At 42.6% G+C, this 10875-nt stretch overlaps 1 protein-coding gene across 1 annotated transcript; it reads left to right on the top strand.

The window, feature by feature from the left end:
* Positions 1–3805: 3805 nt before the first annotated feature.
* Positions 3806–10637, top strand: SMIM30 (small integral membrane protein 30). Its single transcript, XM_083699550.1, has 3 exons — positions 3806–3956; positions 4279–4372; positions 7429–10637. The coding sequence occupies exons 1-3, from the start codon at positions 3863–3865 to the stop codon at positions 7652–7654; spliced, it is 414 nt and encodes a 137-aa protein (XP_083555676.1). The 5' UTR covers positions 3806–3862; the 3' UTR covers positions 7655–10637.
* The last annotated feature ends 238 nt before the right edge of the window (positions 10638–10875 follow it).

The raw sequence follows: 10875 nt of genomic DNA, 5'->3' as shown, positions 1-10875 counted from the left end.
TCTCCTGAGAAATCTCTATGTGGGACAAGAAGCTACAGTTAGAACTGGATATGGAACAACTGATTGGTTCAAAATTGGGAAAGGAGTACGACAAGGCTGTATTTTGTCTCCCTGCTTATTTAACTTATATGCAGAATTCATCATGCGAAAGGCTGGGCTGGATGAATCCCTAGCCGGAATTAAGATTGCCGGAAGAAATATCAACAACCTCAGATATGCAGATGACACAACCTTGATGGCAGAAAGTGAGGAGGAATTAAAGAACCTTTTAATGAGGGTGAAAGAGGAGAGCGCAAAATATGGTCTGAAGCTCAACATCAAAAAAACGAAGATCATGGCCACTGGTCCCATCACCTCCTGGCAAATAGAAGGGGAAGAAATGGAGGTAGTGAGAGATTTTACTTTCTTGGGCTCAATGATCACTGCAGATGGTGACAGCAGCCACGAAATTAAAAGACGCCTGCTTCTTGGGAGAAGGGCAATGACAGGCCTAGACAGCATCTTGAGAAGTAGAGACATCACCTTGCCAACAAAGGTTCGTATAGTTAAAGCTATGGTTTTCCCAGTAGTGATGTATGGAAGTGAGAGCTGGACCATAAAGAAGGCTGATCGCCAAAGAATTGATGCTTTTGAATTATGGTGCTGGAGGAGACTCTTGAGAGTCCCATGGACTGCAAGAAGATCAAACCTCTCCATACTGAAGGAAATCAACCCTGAGTGCTCACTGGAAGGACAGATTGTGAAGCTGAGGCTCCAGTACTTTGGCCACCTCATGAGAAGAGAAGACTCCCTGGAGAAGACCCTGATGTTGGGAAAGATGGAGGGCACAAGGAGAAGGGGACGGCAGAGGACGAGATGGTTGGATAGTGTTTTCGAGGTTACCAGCATGAGTTTGAGCAAACTGCGGGAGGCAGTGGAGGACAGAGGTGCCTGGCGTTCTCTGGTCCATGGGGTCACGAAGAGTCGGACACGACTAAACGACTAAACAACAACAACAACAACAATTTTCATCAGATAAATGTTGGAGGATATGTAACCATTTACCAGAGTGTACCTGTGCAACTTGGTAAGCTGGTTGGTGTCCTGTCAAAATGGGTTGGCATAATAGGCATGGTATCGATTTTATTTGATTCAGTAAATTTATCAGCTCACATCCTGACAAAGTTCAGTTTGGAGGGGCCTTGGCAACATGATTTCTGCTGGGTCTCTCCTAAATCAGTGAGTCACTGGCCCAAAGCTTACCTGGCAGTAGCAGTGGGCAGCTCTAAACCATGATTTTCAATTTCTTTCTTGATGAGGCAGCATGCTGGTATTTTAAATACCCAGCACAGGGGACCAGAACTACAGATCAGAATGACAAGCAGAAAATATTCAATTTAATATGTCAATTAGGAAATCAATTCAATAGGGTTTGCTTAAGATACAAAGCACAATGTTGCCATAAAGAACACAGGTGAAATGTAAAGTGTTAAGTTCACAATACAGTATCGAAATTATACAAGTACTGTAATTTTTATTAAAGGGGCGGGGGGGGGGTACCAATAAGTTTGCTTATATGTTATACCACTTAGCTGTGGGGTGTGAAATGGTCTCAGTTGATAAAATGTGAGCAAACGTATTTGACACTTTCTAAAAGCTGATTGATCAGGAAGTCAGCATGCCCTAAAATATGGAAAGAGTTATCTGAACCCAGAAAAGCACAAAGGTGGGAAGCAATGATACCATCACCTGTGGTCACTTTTTATATCCTTTGCTCTTTTACAGGAGCAATTTTACAAAGTCATCTCTCAATTCTTAAAAGAAAATAACACCCCAAGTATAGAACTCACCACCATCTGAGACACCTTTAAATGTGTTTCCAAAGGGTGATTTATAAGTGCCACCTCACTCATTAAAGCAGACAAAGAATCGACCAGGGACAGCTTCCTGCCAGATATTGAATACGTAGAAACTGGGCTTAGGTACTATGTCTACAACCAGAAATATGCTTTATCATTCAGAAATTTAATAAAACACCAAAAGGCCCTCCATATATGCAGAGTACAATATTATGAACATGGCTTTAGGCCAAGCCTTCTATTAGGTGAACAGTACAGGCTCGGAAACTGTGCAAAATGATGCATTTCATAAAAATAAAATCCAGCCACTAAATCAGAAGATATGTGTATGATTTCCTGAATTACATAAACATCTCCATCAATCAGGCAGGCCAACCTTAGAAAATATTAAATATTAGTTCATATATTTATTAGATGTCTAGCCTGGCTTTCTGCCCAGGAGCAGAATGTCCAAGAATCCCTTACCAACTCTTACCATGAGGCTCTATAAACGAGTCCTTCCCTTATGGATGTTGTGAGTTTGCAGGTGGAACCCTGGGTCCCTTCCCAAACCTTCATTTCTGTATCTGTGAAGGTAGAATACACAAAAGGAAGCTGCCAAACTGGCCCCTTTATTGAGGTAAATGTTGTAGCCGGCCAGTTAAGTGCTCATTAGCACCCGCCCTGTGGAACGCCCTCCCACCAGATGTCAAAGACTTTTAGAAGACATCTGAAGGCAGCCCTATTTAGGGAAGCTTTTAATGTTTAATAGACTAATGTATTTTAATATTTTGTTGGAAGTGGCTGGGGAAATCCAGCCAGATGGGTGGGGTATAAATAAATTTTTTATTATTATTATTATTATTATTATTATTATTATTATTATTATTATTATTATCATCATCATCTCAAGGAATGACGGTGCTTTCCAAGAAAGGGGGTAGGCATTCCCACCCACTCCCCTCACCTGGCTGGAGGCTAGTGATCTCAGGAGAAAGAACAGTAGCGCGCGCGCACACACACACACACACACATACAAATTAAGTAAATAAATAAAAAATACTTAACTCAAAATAGAAATAATAAGAATATTTGCGATTGAAATGCTCACTGCAATGGAAAAAAGGATGAATTTTGAGAGTGCTGAAAAGGTTTTCAGCAAATCCAAGAAAACTTGTTTTAGATTATATATAATTTTTTAAAAGATGGGGAAAAAGTTGTGTTCTTTGTAATTTTGCTAAACATACTTGTTAACCGCATGGAAGGTACTCCCTGATGTCAATTTTATTTAACTTCCTAGTTTTCAAATGACTGACGATTTGGACAGATTTTTCTGAGAAGCTGGGAGTCGAAAGAAAGTGAAAACAACTGTTGTCGAGACATTCCATTCCCAATCTGCATCTAGACAGAGCCGGACGGAGGCTGATGATGGGTGGGTTTCCTTCCCTCCTAACATAAATCCTGACTATGCCCATGGTAGGGGTGGTTTGGTTGGAGCTGGCAACCCTAAAAGCGTATCCCTGTGACCTAGAACTTGGACAGTATGACCGCAACGCCCAGAACCAAGAATGCAGTGGGAGAGACACCCGTTTATGTTGGCTTATAGCTCTTTTCCCTGCTAGATCTCCGGATCAAGCATTGCATTAGGGCGATTCCACACCCACCTTCCACTTGCGGTACAGCGCTTTCTTTTCACAACATAATTATTAGGCTCACGGAGTCTGCTGCTGCTCCCACGCCGGTGTCAAAAGCCGACAATGGATTCAATTAGTCGGTCAGCACAAATCCGCGAGCCTTCAAAAAGCAGCGTGAAGACTGCGATCCATCACGCCAACCGCCTTTTTTTATTTTCTGTTTCTAATCCTATCCTTAAGCAGCGCAAAGCAACCGAAAGCTGGAAGGGGGAAAAAGGCAAGCATTGCAAACGGCTGCTTTCCCTCTCCTCTGACTTCATCATAATCCAGGAGTAGCCCTGCTCGGGATTTCTAGCAAAAGCCCTAACCGGGGCGGTTAATCAAGGGTTAACCGGGAAGCCTCCGCAATGCATGACGGGAGTTGTAGTCGCCGGCGGTTCCGAAGAGCGCAAACCAATCGCTCGCTCTTCCTCTTTCCCTGCTTGTAATGGCCGCTTCCAGGAAGGTAAGGCGAGTTTGGCTCCCGTGCTACTCGAAAGGGATCGGTGGGCAGACGGGGCGCCGGAGAATCCGGTGCAGCCGCTCTGAGGTTTCAAGTTGCCCGAATGCTTTTCAAATTGCCTTTTCCCCCGTTTGGAGCAAAAACTTGACAGGTTGAGCCCCCAAGTTGCTCCCAGTTGCAGCTTCATTTAAGTTTCTTTTCTGGCCATGTCGTGTGTCGCTGCGCGTGACTCCCAAGCGCGGAGCTTTTCCCTCCTGGCCTCGGGTGGTTTCAGGACGATTTGATTTGCCTGATTTATGTCTTTTCTCCCTTATTCTTTTTTTAGTAGTAGGCGTTGTCCAGGACGGCTGTCAGCTTCCTAAGATCCCAGCGCCAACCACTCCAGGGAATACCCTAAATACACAGGCTGTTACCCCCCGGTAAGGTACTGCTGGTTGTGTGATCGTGGGACTGTCGTGTTATCCAAGGATATAGCTTGCTCTCTTCCTACAGGGGTAGTTAGCCATGTTGGTTTGCTGTAGCAACAGAAACTGCAGAGTCCACTGTTAGGGCATAAACTTTCTTGGGCTGGAATCCCCTTCAACCAATGCTTCCTTAAATATTAGGCATTGCTTACTTTTAAGAGAAGTATCGGAATTCATTGTTGATTTGAGAAGAGGAGGGATCGCAGTGTGCACACCTCACCTTGTCTACTTACAAGTAAGTTGAATTCAGTGGATCTACTTACAGCTGTCAACGTTTCCCTTTTTTAAACGGAAATTCCCTTATTCTGAATAGGATTCCTCGCAAGAAAAGGGGAAAGTTGACAGCTATGGATCTACTCCCAGGTATGTGGGTTACGGATTGTAGTCTTAGTCCGCCATTTAGACCTTGCCGTTTGCTTTGTTGCTAGAAGAAAATCCTCTGTTATTGTATCCTTATATATACACCTGTCAAATTGTTTTGCTGTTTTACTGTTTTAAATGTTTTACTGTTATTCTGGGAGTCAGTAGGAAGAGGATAGAGAGTTCTGTTCCCATTGCAGAACCCTGCTGTATTTTTATGAAGCATGTGGATGAGGGAGCTTTTCCTGCTGTGGTACAGGAAGTTGCCGTTTAACATTTGTTCCATCTAAGTCAGCTGGCAGCGCTCCAGGGTTTTGAGCAGAGAACCTTTCCTAACCAACCTGAAGATGTTGTGGATTAGACCTGAGGCCTTATGAATTCAAAGTTTGTGCCCTACCGCTGACCTCAACCCACTTGGGGTCTCTGGCAGGCACAGAGGCAGTGGGGTACTCCACCCTTCCTCCTCCCGCCTGGACACTTGCCTGCATGAGTTTCTTGTATTTTATGACTACCAGGCTAGTGTTTAAATACATGGCTGCGTAATATAAGACTTCCCTTAATGTAAAGGGGTGTCCCTCATTCTGAAACACTATGGCCTCATATGTTGTAACGACCATTGTTTATCTCATGCAGCATAGCCCTTGAATACGTTTTTTAAAACAACTTTGGCCTTGAAAATATAAGTTTGCCCCCTCCATTAAAGGGGGGGGGGGTAGAAAAGAAGTGTGCCCCTTACTTAGTGGACTATATTTGGCATCATAACAATAGGCCCTGCAAATATATCTTTATTTCACTAAACAGTTACTTGGCCTAAATATTCTTCGTTAGGAAATTTGATCTGGCAGTATTGTGTGCATGTCCTCAAACATGCATACTGATGAATGTGAGGGTGCTTGAGGGATGGGGATAATGAAAAGCAAAAGGACACAGCTTAATTTGCTGTGTTTAAATAAAGCATTGTATTAGTAAACCAACAGGGAATGTCTATTTTTAGAAACCAATAAACATTTTGTTTTTTAAATAGTACAGTTTACGAGTTTGGACCTATTGTGCCAAAAATGGGGCAAAATCACATTTTGATCCACCATCTTGGATCAAATTGGTGCCTGGCATCCTAATAGCAACTAAGTTTGCCGCCCCCATCTCGGAAACCCTCATGCAGAGTTTGGCAATGCTATCTCAAGAGAGAGCCAAGCCTGTGCCAAAAAATGGGCGCAGTCACAGAAAAGTCATGTGTCAGCCAGCCATCTGGATTCAAAATGGCAGCCAGCAACTAAACATGGACAGGTAGCACAGCCCCCACCTCAGAAATGCCTCGTGCCAAGTTTAGCAATGATATTTTGAGAGGCGTCCGAATGTGTAGAGAACAGCGGGACAGACAAACCCCTTTTCAAAATATATAGTAGATGAGCTGTCATTTGTATTGTAGTTCTTTTTTAAAAAATGTTAATGCAGATTTCACTTCAGATTATCAATCTGCAGTACCTGTTCACTGTTTCAGTCAGTCTGCTGTGGCCTCCACATTACTCCATCCATCACCCCCAAAAACAGTTGTCATGAAGAAAATTGTCAATAAATGAATTCTCAATAAATGCATGTTCTTTCATCAAAATAGCTCAGTTGGTAGTACATAAGATTCTAAATCTCAGGGCCGTGGGTTCAAGCCCCGTGTTGAGCAAAAAGATTCCTGCAATTGCAGGGGGTTGGACTAGATGATCCTTGTGGTCCCTTCCAACTCTACAATTCTAGGATTCTAGTGAGCTGGGATTTCCATAACACATTAGCTATTCAAATAGTTGCTGTGCAAACCAATACATTTAGCATAGTGGCACAAATAATTTGGAACGCTGTATTGAAATGAGACAAATGCCCTCCATTGTGATATTTCACCACCTGCTGAAAACATTTTTATTTCGTCGGGTGTTCTTAAGAGAATTAATGTGATTTGGTAATGTGCTCTCTACTTTATGTTCTTAGAATTTTAAGTTGTTTAATTATTGTATGCTGCTATGATTTATTTGGGGGGGAAGATGACAGTTTTTGAAGTATTTTATCAATAATAAACTAACTTTAAATCCTGAGATAATGAGCAACCAGTAAGTATCTCACTCTGTCATCTTCTCCTTTCTCCCTATTCTCTGCATTGTTCAACTAATCATTTCTGATGCTCAGGCACAAGTGCCTGTTACGTAGGTAGCCAAAATGGCAACTCTCATGCACCAGAGGGAAGTATCAGCAGACTTGGCAAAGCCCCAATATTTTCTGACGTACAAAAATTATGGTGAAAAGCTCCTGAGAGGAGGGGCAACCCCAAACACAGCTCAGGGGAGACTGAGCATGCTCAGTGGTCAGAAAATACAAAATAACTGTGGGGAGGTGAACAGCAAGGCATGCATGAGGGGAGGGTGGGATGTATCGGCCTGTTGAAGGGCATGGCTGACTGGAATAGTGAAAACGCCACACTGGAACATTTTGTTGCCGGTCCGACTTGTCTCTTTCTGATGGCTTGAAAGGTTCCTGCCAATCATAAGCAACACCTCACAAAGTGGGTGGGAGCAGAAGTACTACTTTTTTTTTAGCAATACTTAAAAGTCATGCCGGTTGTGAAGTTGACAAACTTTCCCTCTCTTTCCCACCCCTCTTGTGTTTAGCCTTTGGCTCAGGTTCATCGGATCAACAATGATTGGGAACAAGGGCGCTACCGGGAATGCTTCCCATCTCTTCTTGGTGCTTTTATCACTCCTGATCGGGCTGCCTGTTGTGGCAGCTATGGATACGGGCGATGCATTAGCCCTACTCCTGGTTATGTTTCTTAGTTGCATTGGATTATGTGCCTGCCTGGGCTTATATGCGAGGAAACGCAACGGAGAGCTATGACTGAAGAAAAAGATGTCCCGGTCAAGCATAGCTACCTTGTTTGATGAGTTTCTGGCTGTTTCCAATACTGGAGTATGACTCATCAAATCCTTATTGCCCTGTGGTGTTCAGGAACAAGGACTGTGTCTGACTGGAAGATTTTGGAGAATTGCACCCCACGCTCATAGGAAGACAAATATTTAATATTTCTTGGGATTAAGATGCTGCCTTAAAAGGGGGGGAGTCTTGTTTTGATTGAATAGGGGAAATTATCATTTCTGAATGTGAATTTATATTAACTGAGGTACAGTGGAGAATTTGTGGCGGGGAGGAGAGGCAGTCTGGATGGAGATTAGTGTAAAGAAACACCAGACTATACAGCACTGGAGAACAAATAAAGACGCAGAACTAGTTCATTTAGAAACTACTTTGATTAGCTTCCTGTGATTAAATGTGTATCTCTTTTAACTTTCCCCAAATTAATATATATATATATATGTTTGTTTGTGGTTAGGTCAAGCTACTGTGGTACCTTCCTAGTTTTGTTATGTATTCATTTTGGGACCGTCCTGGTATAGGTAATTTTGCAGACTTTGGTTGTTTTCGGGTACAATCTATTGGGAGCATATGTTACTCAAGCTTTGTTGAAGCACAATTATGGGTTTTTTTCTGGTATGCTTCCTTTTCTTAATTTCAGTAGAACTTGCATGAAAGTTTCTGATAGATTAGGCTCTCAATTGTTCAATCAAAATATTTCCAGGGGAGGATGTTTGAATGACCAAATATATTTTCTATATATCCTTTTTTATTATGATGTTTTATTGTTTGCAGCGTCATGTTCAGTATTTTAAAGATACTCACTGTGGTGGAAGCTTTCAGTATTTTAAAGGTGTTTAACAAGGTTAAGGGTCCCTGATAACTCAACCAGATGATTATCCTGGGTCTTCAGGTGTAACTAAATCAATAAACTCCACAAGTTGTGTGGTTTAAATGGCAGCATGCAAGCTTTCTTAGTTTGTGTGCTTAATTCTTCAGGGCTTGAGGAGAAAGTCTCTCTAAATTTAGTCAAGATCCCGACTGAATCCAGTGCTTAAAAAAGAAAGAAACCAACAAATAGGGATAGTGGGATAGGCATGTTTAGCTAGATCTTGTAAGGCAGTTGTTACTTTGTGTTACACAACTGGAAGAGTCTGAACATGACATAATATAATTAAGTCAGGAATAAGCATGGGTAGGCAACCATTGACCCTCCCAATGTTGAGCCACATTTTCTGTCATCCTTGTCCATGCTGGCTAGGGTTCCAACAAAATCTGGAGCTCTGCAGGTTCCTTGCACCTTTTCCAGTAGAAGGACCTCCAGTCTTTGGTCCCAAGAGCCCAGTAGGTATGTTTGCTGTGAGATTGTATGAAGCTTTGCTCTTTTGCAGAGACAAGGTCTAGTCACGGTAATGTCAACCTAAGGAGGCAGGACAGAATAGGAACAACAGATTTGCAGGCTGGCAGTCTTGGTGAGCGACTCAAGAACATGTAGGAGGCCACTAGAAATGGGTTACAGAAGACTGAAACCACAGAGGCAGGGTGCGCCTATTCTTTTCTCTGCCATTACAAGCAGCTGTGTTTGGTAGCACCTTTGGAGTTGTTGCAAGTCTGACTTGCAGAGAAAAATCAGCCGTAGCATTTAAACAAAGAGCCTCTGAGCTGCGTGCTGGTATCTTTGTGGTAACGTTTCAAGATGTTGATGAGAGCAAGTTGAGCGGGTTATGAAGCTTTGCCTGTTACTGGTCTTGCAGTCTGCCTTTTTTTGTATTGGGTCTCATGCAGGCCTGATGTACATAGGAAAATGTAAACATCCCTCAAGGGCAAACCTTCCTGCTGCAGCTATTGGCCAGCTGGTTTTCATTTACTGCATATTTTTCTAGTTTCAAAGTCACTAGAATACGCTTTCTAAGGTCCTTGCTCTAGCTTTCTCTCCCAGTAAATTGTCTCAAGGCAACAAGTGGTGTAGCATCTAGCAAGCGTCACCAAGAGGTATGGTACAAAGTGTCTTTCTAAAACTTCACTCTCCACTTTTGAAATCAACTCTATTAGCATGCTTTCAAGAAATTCTGAAATGTATCTGTTTGTGTCCCTCCACTCATGAAAGACTCCTTGATCCACTGGAGCAGCTTTTCCCAAATTTGGTTCTCCAGGTGTTTTCCAGCTAAGATTCCCATCATCCCTAACCACTGGTCTTGCCAGATAGGGATGATGGGAGTTGTAGTCCAAAAACAAGTTTGTGAAACCCTGCATTGGGGGCTTTAGTGAATAGAAGTGAGAGTTTATGCTCACTTACTCTCTTCTCCTGGTAGCCCCCACTGTAAATTTGCTTCAGGGGGTGGGGGCCCTTTGGAATAGTGTGGGAAGGGGTACAGGGGTCTGCAGAAGAAAGAGGAAATTCGTAAAAGCCGTCTGCCTCCTTCCTTCCACTGAAAGAATTTGGGGAGCCAAGAACTTTCCATGAGCAGAGGAACACAATTTGATACAACCCAAAGCCTTTCCCAGCCGTGGTTCAATACAGCTTAAAAGTTGTAGGTCACCGTAGAGATTCACTTTGGTTGCTTCTCAGTGTGTTCCTTTAATGTGAGAATCACTGGGTATGTGACTTCTGTATGATAACCCTTTCTAAAGCAAGCCGGAGGGCAGCTGTCTTTTTTTCATCGCCTAGTAGGGAATATGAAGCCAAAGAAAAAGTGTTGTTTACCTTTCCGTGGTTTGTTTTTGTGCATTGTTGAATTAGTTTTTCCTTACACAAGCATCATACTTGCAACCCCCTCAAATGCTATCCATTTTCAGAGCAGGCCTTTGATCAAAACAATAGTTTCTCTCTGTGCCCCTTCATTTGGTATCTCAGTTCTTATGAGCTACAGGAACAAAACCTTGGCAGTTGCGCTTGCTAGCCTGTGAGATTCTCCTCCCACCCCGGTTTTGTTTCTCCTCATATTTTTAATAAAAAATATTCTTTTCATTCTCTTTGAGTGACTTGGTTGTGACAGAAGTGGGGTAATTAATTGCAAATGGCAATAATTGGAAATACTACTTTTTCTTGTTATTGGTTTCAGGCTGTGAATTAATTCTTTTTTGGCAACTTCTCTAATGTGTTATAAGACCTGACCTCCCACGTTCTTAATCCCTTTTATTTAAATAGTGCAGCAGGCATAGGCTCCTGAATTTTTCAGGGTTGGGGCCCCTGTGTGAGATAAGAC

Source organism: Podarcis gaigeae, assembly GCF_964106915.1.
Source record: "Podarcis gaigeae genome assembly, chromosome: 10".
NCBI lineage: Eukaryota > Metazoa > Chordata > Lepidosauria > Squamata > Lacertidae > Podarcis > Podarcis gaigeae.
The sequence above is the reverse complement of the archived record's forward strand: the minus strand, read 5'-3'. Positions and strand labels throughout refer to the sequence as shown.